This window comes from Narcine bancroftii, chromosome 8 (genome assembly GCF_036971445.1).
Source record: "Narcine bancroftii isolate sNarBan1 chromosome 8, sNarBan1.hap1, whole genome shotgun sequence".
Taxonomy (NCBI): Eukaryota; Metazoa; Chordata; class Chondrichthyes; order Torpediniformes; family Narcinidae; genus Narcine; species Narcine bancroftii.
This window is the reverse complement of record NC_091476.1, coordinates 82,718,327-82,743,423: the sequence shown is the minus strand read 5'-3', so window position 1 is coordinate 82,743,423 and position 25,097 is coordinate 82,718,327. Positions and strand designations below refer to the sequence as shown.

The 25,097-nt window shown below is 40.6% G+C and overlaps 1 protein-coding gene across 2 annotated transcripts in view; it reads left to right on the top strand.

The window, feature by feature from the left end:
* aplp2 (amyloid beta (A4) precursor-like protein 2) overlaps positions 1 to 25,097 on the top strand; it is a 189,930-nt gene that overhangs the window by 112,619 nt on the left and 52,214 nt on the right. For both annotated transcript variants that reach the window (XM_069894362.1, XM_069894363.1), the window contains exons 9-11: positions 2,046 to 2,204; positions 9,216 to 9,344; positions 24,191 to 24,290. In XM_069894362.1, coding sequence (XP_069750463.1) covers positions 2,046 to 2,204; positions 9,216 to 9,344; positions 24,191 to 24,290 — 388 coding nt within the window. The remainder of the gene's footprint in view (positions 1 to 2,045; positions 2,205 to 9,215; positions 9,345 to 24,190; positions 24,291 to 25,097) is intronic.

Genomic DNA, 25,097 nt, shown 5'->3' with positions numbered 1-25,097 from the left:
GACATCTTGTTAAACAAAAGACTCTCTGCATGTTAACCCATGTTTTTAGAATGGAAACTCAGAAGCACCTGTTCAAACTGGCTTTTGCTTCAATGATATGTGTACACAAAGCCATCTGCTTGTGACCTTGACAGACAACTCAGAAGCATTTCCTCTAATACCATCATTAAATTTACGGATGTCATGACTGGTCGGGCTCACTTCAAGGGGCGATGAGGTAGCCTACAGGTTCAAAGTCTACACACTGTCAGTGTAATACTCGGAAAACAATCTGGTCTTGAATTCCTTGAAGATGAAGGCGCTCGTAATAGATTTTAGGAGGAATATTTATGGCCCCAGCTCCATTGGGGACTGTGTGGAAAGGGTCTGGGAACGAATTTGGCTGAGGATCAATCTTGGACTACAAATACCACTGCAACAGTCAAGAAGGCACATCAACAACTCCATTTCCTGAAAATCCTTAGGAAAATCAATCTACAGGAGAAGTTACTGGTGTCTTATCACTGCTCTATTGAAAGCTTACTTCATTCCTGCGTGGTTTGCCAGCTGTACAGCAGCAGATAAGAGGGATCTTCAGAAGGTTGTCAGCACGGCCCAGAAGATCATTGGGTGCTCCTTGACCTCTTGGAGGATTTATTTCGATCTCGTTGTATTGGGAAAGCAGCCAATATCCTTAAGGACTCTACTCACTTGGGCCATTGCCTGTTTGACCTATGGCCCTCAGGTAGATGAAACAGGTCCATTAAATCACGGACTAATAGAGTCAAGAACAGTTTTTATTCAAGAAATAAACACCCCCAGTTTGAGGATTTTTTTGTATTGTTTTATAATGCTACTGTTCTTTTGTTTTTATATGTTGTATTTGTGAGTACCGTGGATTGTGTTTTTAATTTAATTTTTAATTCACCTCCTGTCACCCTTGTTTGTGAGACAGTTTCCCCACGGGCACCTCCTGTCACCCTTGTTTGTGAGACAGTTTCCCCACGGGCACCTCCTGTCCCCCTTGTTTGTGAGACAGTTTCCCCACAGGCACCTCCTGTCACCCTTGTTTGTGAGATCATCGTTCAGAAATCACAATTACTATCACCTCTGTGCAGGAGAGGGAACTCATTCTCATGAAGAAACCATTCTCTGAAAAACAACTTGACAAGAATTTTATGAGTTTTGAGGTCTGATCCCTCACACCTACACCTTAATTACTTTTGGGAAACATTTGAAAGAATCTGAGTTTCAACAAAGCTGACAACTTTAAAAAAAAAATTCTTTTGACAATTATGTCTAAACTGTAATGGGATCTGACACACCCACACACCCAGTGGGGTTAAGTGAGAGTGAAGCTTAGAGTAAGTAAGAAGTGTTATGTTGTTAATAGTTATTGCTAAAAATTATTGTTTTGAAGAAACAATTGTCTTGGTGAATTTCTATTGCTGCTGGTCTAGGTCATAGCAGTGGGTCCCACCCATGTTAGACCTCCCAAAATGCAGCACCTCACATTTCTCTGTATTAAATTCCATCAACAAGATTTCCTTCAACTTCAGTTTTTACTGGCTATTTGCTCCACACTTATTACATGCCACACTGGATAAATTCACTTTCAGAATACTTCTTCTCTTGTTTAAAATGCTGTTAAATCCCATGTTATTAGCTTGACTGTGTCACTACAGTTTTAGGTAATCAGGGCACTGCCGCTTTGTGCCTTTTTATCCTCCGACCTTGATGGTTATTTTTGAATAATGGATAAGTTGGATCATAAAGTCAAATTACGGTGGTGTACTGCCATTACAGATTGAAGTGTTTCTCTGATTCCCAGTTTTGGATTGGTGAAGAGAAGGTCTAGTGAGGTTTTTCATGTCTTATTAGTTCTCTTGGACAGGATAAGCGAAACACTTAATTCTTAAACTGTTCTATTTCTTTTGTTGACGTGCTAATTGCTATTGGGTTTATATCAAACGTTCATGTCTGACTATAACTTTGCATGGTGATGATAAGATCATTGGTAATGGGGATGTGCTCTGCAGCGTATTTATTACTCCCTATTTGCTCAGCATTTTCAGAACATGGTTGAGGCTGTAGAGGAAGAAGCGGCCACAGAGAAACTACAGTTGGTTGAAACTCATCTTGCTCGTGTTGAGGCCTTGCTAAATGATCGTCGACGTATTGCTTTGGAGAACTATCTATCTGCACTGCAGGCAGATCCACCACGAGTGAGTACAGATTGCTTTGGATCATGACGGGATATCAAGAATGCAATTTTAGGAAGAACAATGATTCAGCATGTCTTTCATTTTGTAAAACTTATCTTTCAAGTGTGGAAAAAATCAATCGAGCTGCCTACTTACTTCATTGCAAGATTGCTCCACATACCCATTAAAGTTTGAAAGTTGTAACCTCAGGGAATGAACAATAAAAAAGCAATTTTAACTGTGCCATTTCTCAAGTGAACTGGTACAGGTTACTTCAAGGGAGTAATCATGGTTCCAATTTATGTATTTTCAGTGTTGAATATGGCTGAGCTTAGTCTTAATATCTGGGAGCCAATCCATTCAGCACTTATTGTCCATAACAACTAGAACTCATTGTTGTTGTCCATTTTCAATTATGGCACCAGTCCCAAAATGCTATTCAGTATCAAGGGCACAAGTGTACTCGGTTCAAACATTACCTTTGGTGTTTATGCACCAATCGTTTCCCTCTAATGAGTCGACACAATATGTCTTCCATTTGAATTATGGAATATCGATTGACCATTTCTTCCCACTGTTGTTTAGAATTTGTGAAATCAATGTACTTAAAATGAACAATACCATACTTGGAAATCTCCTTGTCATGCTAAATCCTGTCTGCTGCAGCATCCAAATCGCTGAGATCAAGGCATTTGATAATGTTCCCCATGCAAGGCTCATTCAGAAAGTAAGGAGGCATGGAATCCAAGAAGGTCTTTTTGTGCTAACCCATATATTCCTTCCTAAAAAAAAGTACTAAACCCTCCCTACCCCATAATCCTCTATTTTTCTTTCACCCATGTGCCCCTAATGTTTCAGCCTCCACCACCATCCCCAGCAAGGCATTTCAGGCACCCACAACTCTCTTTGTAAAAAAAAAAACTTACCCCTAATGTCTCCCCTAAACTTCCCAAACTTAACTTTGTACATATGTCCTCTGGTGTTTGCTGATCCTGCCCTGGGAAGTAGGTGCTGGCTGTCCACCCTATCTATGCCTCTCATAATCTTGTAGACCTCTATCAAGTCTCCTCTCATCCTACTGTTCTCCAAAGAGAAAAGTCCCAGCTCTGCTAATCTTGCCTCGTAAGACTTGTTTCCCAATCCAGGCAACATCCTGGTAAATCTCCTCTGCACCCTCTCCATAGCTTCCATATCCTTCCTGTAATGAGGTGATCAGAACTGAACACAATACTCCAAGTGTGGTCTCACCAGAGTTTGTAGAGTTGTAACATGACCTCTCTTATATTCACTCCCCCTTTTAATGAATCCCAGCATCCCATAGGCCTTCTTAACCATCCTCTGTCAACCTGTGCAGCAACCTTGAGAGATGTATGGATTTGTTCATCCACATTCTTCAGTAACTGACAATTAACCTTGCACTCAGGCTTCTGGTTAGTCTTTCTAAAATGTATCACCTCACCTCACTTTTCCAGATTGAACTCCATCTTCCACTTTCCTGCCCAACTCTGCATCCCGTCTATATCCTCTTGTAACCTTCGATAACTTTTAGCATCAACTCTCCAACCTTTGTGTCAGGAAGAAAAATGGCAGTGCTGCCGCTGCTGCGGACCCGCGAGGAGAGAGAGAGATACAGCACTCCCATGGGATTTAACCGCTTGATCAACTGCCGTCAGCTCCGCACAGGCTTTGAACGGCCCATTAAATGCGCTGATGGAAGTTTTATTTAAAATCCTGTGACCACAGTGTCTGCTCCCATGATGGCAGTATCTCTGATAGGCAACAGCTACAAGGGTTGCAGACTCCAGAGGAGTGGAGGGCTGGCACAGGGAACCAAAAAACGAGAAAACATCCCGTCTGAGATGGAGAAGCAGAGGGACAACCCACGGAGATGGTGATCATGATGGTGGACCAGTGAGGGGTCTCTACAGCTGCTGGCGACTCTAGACAAGGAATCCATGGAGGCTGTGGTCTGCTGGAGACTGCTATCAGGAAACTTGCTGTGGACCTGGATACCAGCTATCGGAACTGGGATGTGAGACGGTGCCAAAGGTGCTGAAGGATTCCTGACCGTGTTGGAGATTCGGATCTGGAGCTCCTGTTGCCAGTAGTTTGGACTGTACTCCACGGAAGCTGAGGAAGCACTGGCGATGAATCTACAGACATTCAGTGACTCTTGGGGGACTCTTTTGCTTCTCTTTCTCTGACTTAAGGGGTGCTTCAGGCAATTTCTGCTGACGGCGAATCTGTCTGCGTTACAGGAGACAAAAGCAACTTCATGTAATATGACACTGTTTTATTACAATGACAATAAATTTAACCTTGAAATCTTAAAACTTACTGACCCTCCTCCGCCTCTTCATCCAGGTCATTTATAAAAATCACTAAGAGCAGGGGTCCCATAGTCCCTTGGTGCACTCCACTAGTCACCGACCTCCAGGCAGAATACTTTCCTTCCACTACTACTCTCTGCTTTCTTTCTACAAGCCAATTTTTCATCCACACAACCAAGGTTCCACTAATCCCGTGCTTCATGACTTTCTGGATATGTGTGTTCCAATCTATGAACAATCTCCATTTAGATTGGTTACTAATCATTTTAATTATTTGGGTTTCAATATCACTAAGAAGCATAAGGATTTATTTTAAGTTAAGCAGTTGTTTACTAAATGGTCTCCTTTGTCCTTAACATTGGTTGGTCGAATTAATGCAGTTAAAATTATTATCTAAATTCTTGTACCTATTTTAGGCGGTTCCAAACTTCATCCCCAAGTCATTTTTTGATAGTATTGATTCTATATTTTCTTCAAATATATTGCAAAATAAGAACCCTAGATTAAGTAAGAAATATTTACAGAAACTTTAAAAAAAAGATGGTGGTATGGCATTGCCTAATTTTAGGCTCTACTATTGGGCAGTTAATATTCCGTATATAATTTTCTGGATACAAGATTTGGATGAAATTCAGTGTCCACAATGGGTGAGTCTTGATCCCGGGTTTGCAGGAGTTCTCATTGGCCTCTATTTTAGGGGCTCCATTCTCCTTTGCACTCACTAAATGGAATAAACAAATGACAAATCCCATAATTAAACATTCAATATGAATATGGTTTCAATTTCGTAAAAGTTTTGGACTGAACAAATTTATCTTGTTGAGATCCTATTCTAATTTTCTCTTCCAATCATCTAAAATCGATCAAGCTTTTCTTAAATGGAACACGAAGAGAATAGTATGTTTTTGCTATTTATTTATGGATAACTGCCTTTCGAGCAGTTGTCTCATAAATATAATTTGCCTGGATCACATATCTATCGATTAGGAACTTTTTGAATGTTACTTTATCTACAATTCCGATACCATATCAGTCTGAAGCTACCGATAAAGTTTGATTTTTAATCCCTTTTCAGAAGAGTTTTTAATAGCAACAATTTATGATTTCATCCTGAACATACATCCAGTCATTTCTGACAAAATTAAGAATGAATGGGAAAGAAATCTTCAGATACCTCTATTTACAGAGACGTGGGAGAAAAGTCTCCAATTACATAACACTTCAATGTGTGCTTGACACTCTTTGGTCCAGTTTAAGATGGTTCATAGGGCCCATATGTACAAGGACAAGCCAGCTCGTTTTTACTTCCATATCAATCCTATCTGTGACAGATGTCATTCTGAGGTGGCTTCCCTGACACATAGATTTTAGTCCTGTCCTTACTTGAAAAAAATATTGGAAAGATATTTTGATATTATTTCAGCATTTTTGTGCATTGACTGGCAACCTGATCCTATTACTGCACTTTTCAGACAACCAGTTTTGGACTCTGGCCACTTCGCTGCTTCAGGTTGTTGTGTGATTGCATTTGTTACTTTAATAGCAAAAGCCAGGAGATCCATTTTACTCAAATGGAAAGACCCTGAACCACCTATTACATTCCAATGGTGTTCCCAAACTCGAACATGTTTAAATTTAGAAAAATTAGAAGTGGTACTGTTGACCCTTTAGTTAAATTTGAAGAAACATTTATTCAAACATTTGTCAGAAATGACTGGATGTACGTTCAGGATGAAATCATAAATTGTTGCTATTAAAAACTCTTCTGAAAAGGGATTAAACATCAAACTTTATCGGTAACCATATCATGTTAGTTGATCCTTTCAGAATCCTTTTCAACATTTTTTATTGTGAGTATAGAGGAGTGGAATTAACCACAAAATAATTGTTTAACTGCTGAAACATGGTAGTCCACCTTGTTTTCTTTTTTGTTTTGTTTCTTAGTAGGGGATATTTTTGAAATAAAAATTGATTCCTTTTCATGTTTGGCCTTCAAGAGATTGGGGGTTCATTTTACATATGTTGCTTGATGTCTGTGTTTGTATCTGTTAACCGTTGTTAATGCAATCCCCATCTCTTTGTATCATTCTTATATTTATTAATCTGAAAAAGATTGAAAAAGAAAGTGCTTTGCTAAAATCCATGCAGACCACATCTGCTGCCCTACCCTATGAATTTCTTTTGTTAGCTCCTCAAAAAACTTAATTAGACGTGAGGCGTGACCTTCCCTTCACAAAGCCATGCTGACTATCCTTGAGTAGACTGTACTTCTCCAAATGCTCATAGATTTGACCTTTAAGAATCCTCTCCATTAGTTTACACACTACTGAAGTAAGACTCACTGGTCTATAATTCCCAGGATTCTCTCTATTACCTTTTTTAAACAAGGGGACTACATTTGCCATTCTCCAATCCTCCGGCACCTCCCTATGGCCAAAGTGGATTCAAAGATCATAGCTACTGCCCCAGCTATCTTTTCTCTCACTTCCCACAGCAGCCTGGGGTTCATCACCTCCGGCCCCAGGGACTTATCAATCTTGATGCTTTTAAGAAGATCCAACACTTCTGTTTCTTTAATCTCCACATTGTCCAGCACACAGGCCTGTTCAATTTCGACCTCACCACGATTAAGGTCCTTTTCTCTTGTGAATACTGATGCAGAGTATTCATTTAGGACTTACCCAATCTCCTCTGCCTCCAGGCACATGTTGCCTCCTTTATCCTTTAGCGGCACCACCTTCATTCTCATCATCCTTTGGTTCTTCACGTACGCATAGAATGCCTTGGGCTTCTCCTTAATTCTACACGTCATCACCTTCTCATTCCCCCTTTGAGCTCTCTTAAGCTCCTTCCTGGCTACCATATACTTCTCATGAGCCTTTACTGTTTCCTGCTTCCTGTATCTAATGTATGTTTCCTTCTTCCTCTTGACTAGTTGCCTGACCTGTTTCATCAGCCTCAGTTTCTTTTTCCTTGTCCCAGTGGGACAAACCTATCTTGAACCCTGCACAAGTGGTCCCTAAACCTCTTCTTCATTACTTCTGTGCTTTCACCCTTAAACATCTGTTTCCAATTTACGCTCACTAGTTCCTGCTTCATCCCTTCATAGTTAGCCCTTCCCCAGTTAAGCACCTTCCAATTTGACTTCCACAACTATGGTGAAGTTAAAGGAGTTGTGGCACTCTCACCAAAATGCTTTCCCACTGAGAGGTCTGCCACCTGACCAGGATCATTCCCCAGAACCAGATCCAGTGTGGCCTGTCCTGTAGATGGCTGGTCCACATACTATATCAGGAATCCTTCTTGTATATACCTGACAAATTCAGCCCCATCTCTTCCTCTTGCTATCAGTGGGTGCCAGTCAATATTAGGGAAGTTGAAATCACCCATAACTACAACCCTGCATTTCCTACATGATTTAGGTTGAGAGAACTTGGTCTTTTCTCCATGGAGCAACAGAGGATGAGAGATGACCTGATAGATGTTGAGAGAAATTTTCCCCAGGGCTGAAATGGCTAATACAATGGGACTTAGTTTTAAGGTGCTTGGGAGTAAGTATGGGGGGGATATAAGGGGTAGGTTTTTCACTCAGAGAATGGTGGAAGTATGGAATGCACTGCCGGCAACAGTGGTAGAAGCAGGTACAATGGAATCTTTTAGAGACAATTAGATATGGACATGGAACTGAGGAAGATGGAGGGTTGCACAGTGGGGAAATTCTAGGCAGTTGTTTAAGATGGTTTATTAAGTCAGCCAAACACTGGGCCAAAGGACCTGTACTGTGCTGTAGATATTTGTTTTCTACACTCTGTTTAAATGGTTTACTAGGCTTGATTGCTGAGACTGCTGTCCAGGACATGTCAGCAGGGAACTTCCACAGTGCTTTTGTAAAACACTTAGCCTTTTTTTTTTATTGAAAATGTTTTTTTATTTTTCACTCTGCTTCCTTTCCACTTTCATTGTTTCTTCCCTTCCAGACATTTTTTCTTTTTCAACTTTGCCACTTTTTTTTCCCGTGATTTCTGTTTTAAGCTTTGCCTTATCCCCCTTTACAAACTTAAAATAAACTCATTCTCCATATGTTTATCCCACTTCTCCCTGTGTATGTTTTGAACATGTATTTGTTATTGATCCTAATTCTTTGGTTCTTGAGGTTTCTTTCAAAACGTTGGAACGAAATGATCTAAAGATATCACGTACTCAGGTTATACGGGCTGTTTATCGACCAGCATTTTAATGAATTGTTAAAAACTAGGCTGGCTTTGAAGTTAACTAGTTTTAAGGAGAAGTAATTATGTTTAAGAATGTGAAGTGAGGATGTAATGGTTGAACATGGAGGATATTTTCTCACATTTTTAGAGCTGTCAAAGAACAGTTAGGTTGTTTGAGAATTTTTCAAACAAAAACAAATGTTGCAGGTACCTTGTTTGTAAAATGAAAACAAGAGTTGCTGAAATACTAGACTGGCAGAGCACAAACAGCCCGTATAACCTGAGTACGTGATATCTTTAGATCATTTCGTTCCAATGTTTTGAAACATTTGGTGTTTGGGACAATGACAGAAAATAACGAGATGCACTGAATGTGTGTTCTAATGGAAAGCAGAGCTTCCTCAAGCAGTAGTCCAAGAAAAATAGAAGAGGGTGAATTCAAGTTTATTTCTGCTTGGATGCTGATGCATATTGAAATACTTCCACTGTAGCCTTACCGCATCCTTTTGGCCCTGAAACGTTACGTGCATGCCGAGCAGAAGGATCAACAGCATACTCTTCGACACTATCAGCATGTCATGGCTGTGGACCCAGAGAAAGCAGCACAAATGAAATCTCAGGTAAGTGAACCAGTTATGCATGGGAGCTGATAACCATTTCACTGTTTAGTGTCTGACTTAGCTCTGAGGAATGTCCAAAACATTCATTCTGTTGGTCTTGTCTGTATAAATGCAGGTTGGAATAAATCTTTAATAGTTTGTTGCTCTCGCAAAGTAATTTAGAGATTTTTGTTATAGACATACAGCATGGTAACAGGCCATTTCACCCCATGAGCCAATTACACCCAATTAACCTACTACCCATGTACATTTCCAACAGTGGGAGGAAACTGGAGCCCTCGGGGAAAAACTCATGTAGGCACATGGAGAATATACAAAGTCCTTACAGCAGTGCAGGATTCAAACAGACCCGATCGCTGGCATTTTATCGGCGTTGCACTAACTGCTAGGCCAACCTTGCAACATGATTAGTAGAGATTAGAATTCAGAAGAATAATTCAGAATAATCATTGTTGAAAGAATTAAAATATGTCTGCAAAACACCATCAAGGCATCATTTACTTAGGGGTTCTATGTGATTTATAAAGTTTTACAACACAGAAATAGGGCCATCTAGTCTATATCAAACTGTTATTGACCTATACATGGACCATACCCCTCCATCCTGTCCATGCTGACCAAGCCTGTCCCATTTATGTGCATTCAGCCCATATCCTTCTCAACCTTTCCAATCCACTTCCCTGCCAAAAGGTATTTGAATAGAACAATTGTCTCTGCTTTTACCAGTTCCTCTAGCAGCTTGTTTCATATGCCCACCACCCTTTAAGTGAATTCCGTTTAATATCTTTCACCTCTCACCCAGGTGAATGGGTGCACAGCCATGCATTCTCGTTTTAGATTCTGCAAATATGGAGAAAAAAGGCAATAACAATTTACCATATTTATGCCCCTCATGATTTTGTAAACCTCTATAAGTTCCCACTTTGCCTCCTGCATTCCAAAATGTCCCAACCTATCAAGCCACCCCTCCTGATTCAAACCTCCCCTCCTACCCTCAGTCTGGGTAACATTTTCCTGAATCTTTTCTGTATCCTTTCCAGCTTAATGATAGCTTTTCTATAGTTGGGTGACCAAACTGCATACTCCGAATGTGGTCCCACCTAACATCCTATATAGTTGCCAGGTGTCCTCCCTACTCCTGCACTCAGTGCCCTGACCAATACAGCATTGCAAACATCGAGCACTTTGAATCAGTAAATTGCACTGAAGTCTGCTGTCTGATATGTGGATAGATAAGGGGAGTAATTTGGAAAAAATGTCAGGAGATGAATAACATCTGGTTTGTTATTTACTATTCGTCAAGGTAGGAATATAACAAAATTATATCAAAATCTTTTTACGTTTGTTAATCAGAGAATGATTTAGCTTTATTTACAAATGGAATTTAAGATTGTTTATAGCGAATAGAAAAAGTCCGATGGTGAAACATTTAATCGAGCTTTGGAATAAGGTTGAAAAAGAGATTGGAGGAGGAGGTTTAATGTCTAGAAGAACACCCTTACTTCAAAATAGATATATTCCGTTTTCTATGGGAAATCAATTTTTAAAGGTGTAGAAACATCAGGATTGAAGATTGTTTTGAACCAGGGAAATTTATTACCTTTGACAGAATGAAAGAAAAGTTAAAGTTATCTGAAAATACAAGGTTTTGTTATTGTTGCGCTCCCCAGTAGCAATTGAGAGTCACGTAAACCCATAGTTAAGTTTAACATAAAATTTATCAACAAACTAACAATAATAGAATTAACTCAATAAACTTAACATCCGAACACCAGTCTTAATGGAAACTCTATATAAACAACAGATTATTAAAACTGCATATGTGTGGGAAACAACCCCAGGCCACTACAATCCAGGCTGAGAAACCCCCAAAAATCACCAAAATTCCCAAAACACATCAGTCACATCATCTTTCAAGAAGGAACAGCTCACGGATCTGCTTTCCAGGCTTGGGATTATTTGTTTCCTTGCCCACTGGTCTTTTAGTTTGAGGCTGTATCCAGATAACAGTCATCCTTATGGACTTTCAACCCTGTCGAGAACATGAGAATGGCTTGAGTTTCGAATGTGGCAACAACTATTTTTTATTTTCTTTACCTGGGAATTTTCACCATGACCACCTCGTCACCAAATGAGGTCCATTCCTCCAAAGGCCTCTTCAGAGTTAACAAGTGACCTTCTGTCATTTGAGTCTTTCAAGCCTTCTTTAGGGTTTTCAAGGGATCTTCTGTCTCGCAAGTTCTCTCCTTTGGACAGGCTGGCTTGAGTGGTCCTGTAACTCCTATCACATGAAGCCCACCTCTTGAAAGGGGACAGGAGAGGCACTGGTCAGTCCCACACACACTCTGGGAATCAGAGTTCCCCAAACTGCTGTCAGGACGACGGTGATGACACTTGCGAACAAAGTAGCTCAGTCTTCCTTTATGCACTGAAATTACTGGGTGAGTACACTGACATACAGCTCCAGATGGCAGTTCTAGCACCCGTGAACAAAGCAACTCAGCCTGTGGCTTGCTGAAGCTGCCAGGTGAGCACGCACAGTCAGACTGACGATCTGACTGACTGCAGTCCAATCCACCAACTAACCTCTTCAAAACCAGCGAGCTGAGATTTTTAAACTGTCCAGCACTGCCTCCAGCTCTCCCGTTCTGCTGCGAGCCCACGAACTTATAGCACATGGTTCTCGTGCTTTGAAAGCTGTTAAAGTCCCCTAGTGATAGCCCAGTGCTACTACAGCACCTAGCAGCTGTCATAATTCCAGCAGTAGGTTTAGCCCTGTCCTCAGACAAAAATAAAATTGACCAAAGCCCATAGCATTATTATCAGGTTATGAACCTTTTGCGTGAAAACTTTGGTCAAGATCTGTTATTGCCAGTGGAGGCAGAGGTGGAGTTATTGTTGTGTAATGGAAATACAATAAATTTATTTAATAAGTTGTTACAAAAGAAAGGTTGAAAAATAGGGGTACGTAAATCAAGACAAAGATGAAAAGAAAAATTGATTAAAGTAATGAACATGTGGATGGAATTATGTAGAGAAAATATGAAAAGTACAATAAATGTGAGGTATATGTTAGTAGAATATAATTTTATTCATCCGCTCGATTTGACAACACAAAAGTTGTGGACAGGGTATTGGTACTTTTTTGCATTCCACTTGGCAGTGTCCGAAGGTTCAATCTTTTTGGTTGGAAATTGGTAATTTATTAGAAAGAATAATTGGAATTAAATTCCCACAGAATATGTTCCAAGTGAAATTTGTTAAAAATTGCTTTTGCAATAGCTAGAAAATGTATTGCAATAACTTGGAAGTCAGATACAGATGTGGGACTGGAGAGATGGCATGCAAAAGTTCGGAGTTGCATACCACTTGAAAAAATTATTTATAATTTAAGAGATAAATATCATAAATTTTGCAAAATATGGAGCCCATATTTACAAAGTGTAGGTATGAATATTTAAATGAAACTCTGACATTACCTTTCTCCTAAAATAGGCCTCTGTATACTATAATAGGTTTTACAATATGGGATGGTTCTGTCGAGGGCCTCTTGTCCCATTTCTTTCTCTTTATCTTTTGTAGGGGGTTAGAGGAGGGAGGGATGGGGATTAATGGGGGTCTTTTTTCTTTTTCTTCTCTTTTCTTTATATATATCTATATCTATCTATATTTATCTATATATATATATATATATATATATATATGCCACATCTATTTGAAATGGATCTGTAATATAAATTAATTGACATTTTTTGTGGTTTTAAATTTATAAATACAATTTTTAAAAATGGAATACATCATCACGGTGCTGAGAAGTGATATGGAGACGGTGGATAATGATGTGGAAGAAGAGGCCAAGGGATCATGCACCTGTCTGCTTCGATGGGTCGGAGGTAGAAAGAGTTAGAATCTTCAAGTTCATCGAAGTCCATATTGCAGAAGAATTCTCCAGCACATTGAAGCAAAAATGAAGGAGGCAAACGAGAACCTCTACTTTCTCAGGGGTGATGAAATTTTACATGTCTTCAAACACTCTATCAAACCTCTACAGATGCCCTGTGAAAAGTATACTGACAGGTTGCATCACAGCCTGCTTTGGGAAACATAGCCAAATCCATCTCAGGCTCTGACCTTCCATCTAATGAATGCATCGATGTGAGACAATGGAACATTTCAACACATTACAGGCCCACAGGCTCTTCAGCCCACGATGCTTTTTTCCCTACGTAACTACAATAAACCTCTTTTTTTTTAAATCTATGTGCCTATCTTTTGAATATCCTGATTGTATCCACCAGTCACCACTCTCTGAGTGAAAAGCATATCCCTGACATCTATCCTAAACTCTCCCCCACTCACCTTAGATATCCACTAGTATTTTATGTTGTCACCTCAAGAAAAAGGTGCTGGCTGTGCACCCCTCATAATGTTATCTCTCATCCTTTGTTGCACCAAAGAGAAAAGCCCTCGCTCTGTCAACTGTGATTCATATGACATGTTCTCCAATCCAGGCAACATCCTGGTAAATCTCCTCTGCATCCTCTCCAAAATACTTACATCCTTCCTGTAATGAGGTGACCAGAACTGAAATACTCTCAAGTGTGGTCTAACTAGAGTTTTTTGGAGCTACCACATTACCTCAATCCGCTGAGTAATGAAGGCCAAACTTGCATGGCAACCTTGGGGGATTTGTGGACCCAGAACCTAAGATCTAGCTGTTCCTCCACTGAAAAGAGTGCTGCCATTAACTACATCCTCTGTCTTCAAATTTGTCCTTCCATAATGCATCACTTCACACTTTTCTGGATAGATCTCCATCTTCCACTTCTCTGCCCTACTCTGCAGTCTGTCTGTATCTTGTTGAAAGGCAACCAATATTAGAAAGGACCCCCATCATCTTGGTCACAACCTCTTCTCACTGCTGCCTTCAGGCAGAAGGTACAGAAAACTGAAGACCAACACCTTTAAGTTTAAGAACAGTTTATTTCCAACGGTTATCAAACAGGCTCTTGAACCTCTCCTTAGGGATTGTTCTTGCACCACAGAAAGATTGTCTGCACTATTGCTAAGTAGCTTGTTTTGAACTCTGATAAGTGGGGTTTTTTGTATTTATTGTCTCTTAAATTCAGTTAGTGGTCTTTTTTTTTAAACAAAGTACCAGTTCAATTAGTAAGAATGTTGGTGCATATGTACATTGGCAACAAGTTTATTGGCAAATACATGTACAATTATTGGATTGTTTTGGATGGAAATGAATAGCGGGGGAAATGCTGTGATTGGAGTGCTAGGCTCCAGTAGTGTTGCATCTTGATATGATAAAGAACAAAAGGAGAAGTATCAATGGCAAGTGCAGTTATATATTGTTTTAATCTGCACATTAGTTTGACTAATTATACTGTCAATGGCACCAAAAAAGAGGAATTTGTGAAGTGTGTGAGGGATTGGTATTCGGAGCTGCCTGCTCATATACAAACAATGACAGAGTTGGACACAGGGAATGAGGCTGGATTAATCAAAGGCTGAGGGTAAGGAACATCTGTATGTAACAGTTTAAGGGTGAAAACATGGGTCCAGAACCAATGTCCTCAATTGAAGCAAGAGCATTTACAATGGTCTCGATATTAAATTAAAGACTAGAATATACAAAATAAAGGGCTAGGAACAAACTGCAAGAGCCCGAGCAGAGGTATTTGCATAATTTTTAGTCAGAGAGTGGATAACTTTTTGACCTTCTTTATTTAAGAGGGACTGCATGGACAAATGAATAGTGGGAAAGTCCTGATCCGTCTGAATAGCTATTCTGAGTTATCAGTTGCATACCATTTCAAGTCTTACCATTCCCATATGTTTGTTTCAACCTTCTCCTCTGCTGGAGGAATACCTCAGAGGCACCTGATATTTCACTTGGGGTAGCCTGTTTCGGGTAACTCATAGCCTCTGCCACTCCTCCCAGCCAACTCAGGGTCTTTCTCCCTTTGAACACCTAAAGGCAAAATGCTTGAAGTGCTCAGCAGATCATGCAGTATCTGTGAGAAGGTCAAACAGGTGATTGTGATGTAATATTTGTAGATGTATTTGGGAGATAAATTGGTAAAATTAGAGTAGGTTATATACATACACACACATTTTAAAACTGATCTTATTTGAAATACTTAGGAATTCATATTCAATGACTTTACAGGAACTATGGAGAACGCTATACACATTTCACAAGTAGGTGCTAATTGAAATGATGTCATCAAATGAATGGACTGGAAACAGGTCGTCTCTGTTGAACAATTTTACAAGACTTCTGATGTATCTGCAAAGTGCTCACTCAAAGGTCATTGAGAGGTCTGTTTACTTAAAACAACAGATGGGAGCAGAAGTCTGACTCCTATTGTTTGCTGGAGAAGGAGGGGGGTTTTTCAGGTGAGAGAGAGAGAGACTGAACAGTCACAGCTGAAACAAGCACGAGAAGCTTGTTGGAACTGAAAACAGAAACTCCAGAGTAGCGGATGGCTGATAGTGCTATCTGTCTGATGTTTCTCTTGGAATAAGTGGAGCAGAAAGAAACTTTGTGATAGCCTGAAAGAAAGAGGTTATCATCTGGAGAACCCTGATGGGGCAAGATTCATCAGCGAGACATTGAGGTAACTAATGGTGACTCAGTTGTGGAAATCCTAGAACAACAAATCTCTCTGCAAACCCTACAAGAACCTTCCTGAGCGGTGAACATTTATCTTTCGAGCACCAAAGCCTGGTGAACTTTATACATGTTAAATTCTGTGCACAGAATAAGAATTGCCTATAACCAGAGAGCTTGGAAGAAGGAGAAGTGAGATTGAACTGTGAACCAAATAACTTTTCTTAAATTTACACACACATCACACACGTGTACTTAGAATTGGAAGGGGGTTAATTTGGGTTAGTTAAGTAAATAGAGATAAGTTAAAGTTTGATTCGGTTTTCATGTTTAAAGATAATTAAAAAAAACTTGTTTAAGTAACTATTTATCTTGGTGAATGCCTATTGCTGCTGGGATTTGGGGTCCTTTGGGCTCATAATAGACAGATGAATAACAACAGAACCAACCTTGGAATCTTTAATCTTGTTAGGATAGTACAGGCTGTACTTGAATCTTGAGGTGCTGGTCATAAGGTTTCTGAGTTTTTGTCCGTATAATTGTGTTAAATGCTGAATTTTGATCGACAAACAACAGACTGATGAAGATGATCTTGTTGTCCATGTGATCCCAATCAGAGTGGAGGGCCATTTGCTGATTTCTTGTGAGAATAGACAAATTGAAATGGGTCCAGGTTCAGATTAGATTTCAGATTTATTTTTAGAGTACATGCATGACACCGCAGTTGTCGGCAGAATCACAAATGGCAATGAGGAAGTGTACAGGAGGAAGATAGATCATTTCGATGAATGGTGTAATGACAATAGCCTTGTACTTGATATTAGCAAAACCAAGGAGATGATTGTGGACTTCAGGGGGAAGTTAGGGGAACACGACCCAGTCCTCATCGAGGGCTCAGTAGTGGAGGGGATCAAGAACATCAAATTCCTGGATGTCCTGGAACCTCCCCGTTGATCCAATCACAAAGAAGGCTCGCCAGCAGCTATACTTTGAGGTGTCTGAGGAGATTCTGTACGTCACTGAAAACTCGTAAACTTCTACAGGTGTACCGTGGAGAGCATTCTGGCTGGTTGCATCACTGCCTGATATGGAGGCACCAACTCTCAGAACAAGAATAAACTCCAGAGGGTTGTTAACTTGGCCTGTGACATCGCAGGCACCAGACTTCATTCCATCGGGGACATCTACATGAGGCGGGGTCTTAACAAAGTACACCCCACCACCCAGGCCATGCCTTCTTCACTCTGCTAACGTTGGGGAAAAGGTACAGGAGGCTAAAGACGAGCACTCAGCGGCACAAGGACAGCTTCTTCTCCACTGCCATCAGATTCCAGAATAATCAATGAACCAGAGACCCTGACTTACTTTTCATGCATTATTATGTTTATTTTATTATAGTAATGTTGTAAGATGGTTATAATATGAATGTTTGCACTATGATGCTGTCGCAAAATCCCGAATTTCATGACAATAAATCTGACATCACATACAATCCTGAGATTCATTTTACCTGCGGGCACGGCAGAATTACCACTAATTTGTTGTGCAAAAAAAAGTACACCACATAAATATGTAAACAAATAAAGAACTGTAAACAGACAATGAATGTAAACAAACTGACTGTTCAATACAGAGAGAATAAAAAAGAAAATCAATAAAGTGCACAAGTACGAGTCCTTAAATGAGTCTGATTGTTGTTGAGGAGTCTGATGGTGGAGGGGTGGCAACTGTTCCTGAACCAGGTGGTGCGAGTCTTGTGACACCTAGACCTCTTTCCTGATGGCAGCTGTGAGAACAGAGCGTGCACTGGGTAGTGTGGGTCTTTGATGATTGCTGCTGCTCTCCAACAGCAGCATTCCCTATAGATGTTCTCAATAGTGGGGAGGATTTTGCCTGTAATGATCTGGGCTGTGTCCACTACCTTTTGGAGGGCTTTACGCTCACGAGTATTGGTGTCCCCGTTCCAGACAGTGATGCAGCCGATCAGCGCAATTTCTTCCACACTGTAGAAATTTGCCAGTGTTTCTGATGTCATACCAAACCTCCGCAAACTCCTGAGGAAGTCGAGGTGCTGATGTGCTTTCTTCATGATGCCATTAGTGTGTTGGGTCCCGGAAAGACCCTCCGAGATAGTGATCACTATTCTTCTGGCTTTTCCTTGTCAACAGTCAGCTCCTTAGTTTTGGTGACATTGAGTGCGAGGTTGTTGGTGGTGCACCATCCAGCCAAGTTTTCAATCTCCCGCCTGTATACTGACTCATCCCCATTCTTTATACAACCCACTACCGTGATATCGTCAGCAAAATTGTAGATGGTGATCTTCCTGAGAAAGGAATTTGTGTTTCACAACCAACCTCTCAAAGCACTTCATCATGGATAGAAATAGCTGATATTCGTAGAGGCAGATTATTTTGCTGCTCCAAGCACCGCTATTACAGATGTTCTTTTGATGTAGGTGGTGACCTCAAATTGAAACAGGAAGAGTTGAAAATACTGCAGAAACTCCAGCTGTTAGTCCACGTAGGTTTTAAAATCACAACCAGATACACTGTCTGGAACAATTAGTTTCCAAGGGTCAACTCCCTTGAAGGTTCATCTCAGATCAACCTCAGAGAAGAAAGTTCAAAGTCACTGGAGGTCATGAGTATGCATCATAGAAGGTGATTGGAAGAGGTGTTTCACAGTTAATGACGCGACTTTGTTTCACCTCATGGAAAGTAATGGCATGGAAACCCTGCCATAGCTGCCTTATTTCTGCCTGAGACTCCAATTTAATCCAGATTTGTCTTTTTGCATTGGGGGTAGCCATTCTGGAATTGTATCTCCGATTCACCACATTTGAACACTACATATCTGCTCGTCCACAGGTTGTGAACCTCTTTGGTCCATGGTACATCAGGACACACCCGTCCATGCTTTTCCTTCTGAAATCAATAATAATCATGCATATTCATCCAGATCTGGTCCTTGAACTTGACCTTGCCCAGTCATTCTCAACTGTTTTTTGGCTGTCTCCCCACCCCCCGGACTCTGCTCAAAGTTTATTGGCCTCCTTCCCTGTGAAGCAGTCAACTTTTGGTTTCTTCTGTATTTCTCTCCTGAATATCTGTAACATAAGCAAAAAGAAAGCTAGGCTTTTACTTAAATGTGCTGTGGTCCCCAGGGGAGCAGTGGGACCTCCATTGAGAATGGCTGGCCTAGTCCTTGACAAAGCTTCTCTCTGCCTCCCCAGACCATTGCTGTGCAGTCCTGTACTGGTGCAGTGCTCTACAGCTTCTGTCTGTGTGCAGGAAGGAGGAGCACTGTCAGGTTGTCTGACTGTCCAGTGTGGGCACGGATTGGAGCAGTTGACATACTGATGGTGTCCTTTTTTAAGCTGTCGTGGTTGAAGACCTGACAATGACTAAGACGACATCAGGATGTACTGTGCAATATTTGTTGATCATTCCATGCAAGTCCTCCAGTACTAGCTTAACATCTACCTATGGAGGGATGTTGATAGGAGTCGAAACAATGGAGGTGGACAGGTTGACTCCTCTGCATCAGATGTTCCCTGCGCCAGGATCGCTTCATCTGAGCACCCCGAAGAATTAAACATGAAGCACACACTGCCTCTACCTTTTCCCAAAGATGGTGTCCGGTCCATGAGATATAGGGAGAAACGTTCAAGCTGAAGGGCCAGGTCCAGAGAGTTGGTGACTGTCTCTGTGAACCAGAGTACAGCAATTCCTTCTGTCCCTTTGGTACAGCAATCTCAACCTTAGGGCCTCGATTTTCCAGAGACTGCATACTTGTGAATTTGATACCGAGAGTGATTATGGGAGAGGTTATAGACCCTGTAAATGTGGACTCTCTCTTAGGAGTATACATCTGCAATCACATTTTCAGGTACAATGGAAATGAGACCCTCCAGCTTCTCTTAGTTGACACTGTTTTACTGACCTTGTTTGCCGGTGAGTTGGGATCACTGATTTCATTGTGGGTGATTGTGAGACTGTTAATTCATTTGAACATTTTAGCAGCCTGCTAGTTTATGCAGTTTGCGTTTTAATAGGTTTAAACATGTGTCTTAGATTTCTCTGCTCTGCTACTGCCAACACATGACCACGTGCTGGCGCTGTTTTAATAAGTACTTCAGTGAAATTCAGGAAGGGAGATACAGTGAAATCCCTGTCATCTCAAATTCAAGCAACTGGCAAAAATAAATTGTGGAAATACATTGGTAAAAATACAAAAGTTTAAAATTAGCACATCCTACCAGATAATTTGCCAATCGCACAACATGCAGTCTCAAGAAACTGACATATTCACTTATCCAGCATCTACCAATCCTCATAGATACCGAATACTGGGGGCTTTACAGCAGTGAAATTTAGAAACACCTGTGATTTAAATTGGATTTATTTCAGTGAAAGCTAAATAACATTAAAAGCAGATGAACTCAGGGTGTGGATTGATGGGGAGACTGGGATGTTGTTGCCAATACATATGCCTGGCAGTTCATTGTTCCAGGATGCTACAAACACAGTTGTGGTGGGGGGGGTTGCATTTTGGTGAGAGAAGTTCTTGGAGAGATAATCTTGGGAGACATCACATGAAACTACATGGATAGAACATAGAAACAAGCAAGAAACGACTATCAACATCAACAGTGATGATGTTTTGAAAGGCTGGTATTGAAGCAGATCAGCTCCTTTCTGAGTGAGATTTATCCTGCATGTGCAGTAACTAGGTCTGTGACAAAGGAAATTATGACAGCTGAAGAAAATCCAGTTGATAGTGATTTTCCCAGTACTTTTGAAATACTTTTGAAAGAACAGAGTCATTGTGAAAGTGAGAGTTTATCTTTGTCAAGGAAAGAGTTATTTCAGCAACAAAAAATAGATGCAAATCTTGTTAGCTTAAGGGAGAAAACAGTAACTGAACAGGAGACTAAAGAAATGGCTTGTGGATATGACTTGGAGGGTGAATTATTGTTGAAACCTTATGAGAATAAGGGTAGTGGAGAGCAATCTGTATCAGAGATGACAGAGTGGAGGAAGTGGTGGATCATAAGATTATGGAAACAGAATGTTATGAGGGTAACCTTAAAGAGGGTTCCTGTGCACCTGTCTAACTCAACAATTTTGGAAAATTTGGAAGTTAGGCCATCTTAAGTTACAAGAGCAGAAGCAGTTGAAAGAATTACTTTTGAAATACACAAATTTGTTCCCTGATATTCCAAAAAAGACATCAGCGATTTACCATGATGTAGATGTTGGAGAGGCAAATTCCATAAAACAGTACCCATATAGAATAAACATTCAAAAGAGTAAAATCATGGATCAGGAGGTGAAATATATGTTGAGGAATGACATTCGAACTCAGATTGGAGTTCTCCTTGTATTCTGGTATCAAAACCAGACGGAACTGTTAGGTTCTGTACGGATTATAGGAAGGTTAATTCAGTAACTGAAACAGATGCTTATCCTATTCCAAGAATAGATGACTGTATGGATAAAATTGGCAAAGCTAAATTTCTTACTAAGTTGGATTTGTTAAAAGGTTACTTTGTGTGCCTTTAACAGAGAGGAAAGAATATTTCAGCTTTTGTAACTCCATCTGGTTTATACTAGTATTTCTCTTTCTTTGGCTTGGCTTCACGGACGAAGATTTATGGAGGGGTAAATGTCCACATCAGCTGCAGGCTCGTTTGTGGCTGACAAGTCCGATGCAGGACAGGCAGACACGGTTGCAGCGGTTGCAGGGGAAATTTGTTGGTTGGGGTTGGGTGTTGGGTTTTTCTTCCTTTGTCTTTTGTCAGTGAGGTGGGCTCTGCAGTCTTCTTCAAAGGAGGTTGTTATCCAAGGGTTAACTCATACATATGCTTATATTGATGACTTGGTCACAAAGAGTGACACATGGGAAGAACATCTAAGGCATCTAAAGCATGCTGTTGTTCAGAGGGACTTGGGAGTGCTTGTGCATGAATCGCAAAGAGTTAGGTTGCAGGTGCAGCAGGTTATTAAGAAGGCAAATAGAATGTTGGCCTTCATCGCTAGAGGAATTGAATTCAGGAGTAGGGAGGTAACGTTGCAACTGTATAAGGTACTGGTGAGACCGCACCTGGAGTACTGTGTCCAGTTCTGGTCTCCTTATTTGAGGAAGGGTATACTGGCTTTGGAGACGGTCCAGAGGAGGTTTACTAGGTTGATCCCTGGGATGAAGGGGTTGACTTATGATGAAAGATTAAATAATCTAGGATTGTATTCGCTTGAGTTCAGAAGAATGAGAGGAGATCTTATAGAAACATATAAGATTATGAAGGATAAGGATAGGATCGATGTAGGAAGGTTTTTTGAGCTGGCTGGGGAAACTAAAACGAGAGGACACAGTCTCAAGATTCGGGGGGAGTAGTTTTTCTCAGAGAGTAGTGAATGTTTGGAATTCTCTATCTAGGGAAGTGGTTGAGGCTGCTTCATTAGACATATTTAAAATTCGGTTAGATAAATTTTTACATGATAGAGGAATTAGGGGATATGGGGAGAAGGCAGGTAGGTGGAGTTAGGTCATAAATTAGATCAGCCATGATCATTGAATGGCGAAGCAGGCTTGATGGGCCATTTTCGGCCTACTCCTGTTCCTACTTTCTATGTTCCTATGTAATTGGACAAATTGTTTGCAAGATTATCCAAAGCAGCTTAATTGTTAATTTAGGAAAGAGTCAATTTGCAAATGCCACGGTAACATTCATGGGTCATGTAGTTGGCCATGGGAAAGTTACACCTAGTCAAGCCAAGGTGAATGCAATTTCTGAGTTTCCTACTCCCAATGGCAAGAAAGCCGTGAGAAGATTTTTAGAAATGGCAGGATATTACAGGAAATTTTGCTGAGGTTGCTCTTCCCTTAACCAATCTTTTGAAGAAAGGGGAAAAATTTGTGTGGACTAAAGATTGTCAGGCAGCTTTAGAAAATTTAAAGGATATGCTATGCCATTGCCCTGTGTTAAAATCTCCTAATTTTGACAGACCATTTTCTGTAGCAGTGGACGCCAGACCATTTTCTGTAGCAGTGGACGCCAGAAAGGGAGCAGCAGGTGCTGTTTTATTCAAAAACATAATAAAATTGACCATCCAGTTGCCTTCATTTCAAAAAAATTCAATGATCATCAAAAGAACTACCGTAAATATTCGAGTATAATGAAAAAAAATTCCCCTTTTTCCCCTCAAAAATAGGGGGGGGGGGGTCGCATTATACTCAAGTAAAATTTAAAAAAAAATTCTGCAGGTGAGCAGGCGCGGTAGATGGCAGCGCAACTCAAGTGGGCAGCCGGGCAGCAGCCCGACTCGGGTGGGCAAGCAGCAACGTGACTCGGGTGGGCAAGCAGGTGAGTGGCAGCGCGACTCAGGCGGGTGAGGGGAGGGGGTTCGTATTATACACGGGGGTAAAACTTTTCCCCAATTTTCCCCTCAAAAATGGGGGGGGGGGTCACATTAGACACGGGACACATTATACACGAATATTTACGGTATTCCATTATTGAAAAAGAACTGTTGGCTCTGCAGAATTCTGATGTGTATCTTGGTATCTCTAATGAACCAATTGTTATATTCACTGACCACAATCCTCTGGTGTTTTTAAATAAAATGAAGAATAAAAACAGAAGATTGTTGATCTATAGTTTGATATTACAGAATATGATCTGCAAATTAACCATATCAGAGGTGTAAATAATGTGATTGCGATTGTCAAAGTGTTAAAATTGATCATTTATAGAAATACTCTCGAAATTGAATTACTATATTATAACATGTTATATATTGTGTATTGTTACCTCTTTAGTGATTTTTAAGACAGTTTAGTTATAAATGAATTTTAACTCAAGAGTTAAAATTCCCTTTAAAGGAGGAATATGCTACAGAGTATTTAGAAGTGGTTTGGAAGGAATTGTTAGAGCAGCTTGGACACACACATTTTAAAACGTAGAATATTTGCAGGACTTTTACAGAATGCTTTTTGCAGGAGGCAACAAAGTATTGACAACAGCTTGCCTGGGAGAGCATGTGATCTTTGCAGGCAGAGAAGAGTTTTGCTCTCAGAGAGGGAGGGCCTCGTGAGGAGTCCTGCTTGAGGATTGTGGGATGAAGGTGGAAGCGTTTTGGCTGAGATTGGGGACTTGTAAGACCATTGGCGTAAGGGGAAAATCTCCAGAAAATACCTGAATTTGTTTGTCTCGTGCCAGGTGGTGACCCATCTCCATGTTATCGAAGAGAGGATGAACCAGAGCCTTTCTCTCCTTTACCAGATGCCATTTGTTGCTGAGGAAATCCAAGATGAAATTGGTGAGTACAAGTCCTGCAGCACTCTCTTAGTTTGATGGCGTGAGATGAATATAGTCTGCATCATTAGAGAGAAGGTTGGTCAAACTGCATTTAATGATTTGTTTTAATTGGTGTTTCAGAAAGGCAACCTAACCCATAATTTCCATTTATTAGCAAAGAGTTTTCCTGTTCAGGTTTAATGAAGCTACAATCAGCAAGTGAGCCTGCAGCGATACACAAAGCAAGTGCTGGAGGAGCTCAGCTGGTCAGGCAGCATCTGTGGAAATCAATAGACAGTCAACATTTTGGGCTGAAAACCCTTCACCAGGAATAGTATGAACCGGGTAGATGCGGCCACCAATTTCCCGCAGCGTCCTTACCACTCCCCCCCCCCCCCCCAACTTTCCCTCATCTCTCTGGCCCATTCCCCTTTTCTTTCTCTTTCCCTTCCCCCACCCTACCTACCTGTCCGTTGCCTTCACCTTCCTTCCATCAGCAACCCAACCCCCTTCCCTCAAAAGTGGATCTTTCTTGTCAGTCTTCCCCTTCTCCCTAGAACCTCAGCTCCTTTTTTTAAATGTTATTTTTCATTTGCATCAATACGTGGACAGTATTTAATTCATATCATAGGAATAATGAAAACTATGAGGTAAAAAGAATACATTTTTTCCACATTTTCTCTCCCCAAAAATGTAGGAAAATAAGGAAAAAGTAAAAAAAAAGAAAAGCCTGTCTTAACAATAACTTTGAACTAATTAGTTACAATTTACATAATAATCTTATGAACTAATTAGGGCCGGTTGGATGAGGAATTGGCGAATGATGTAG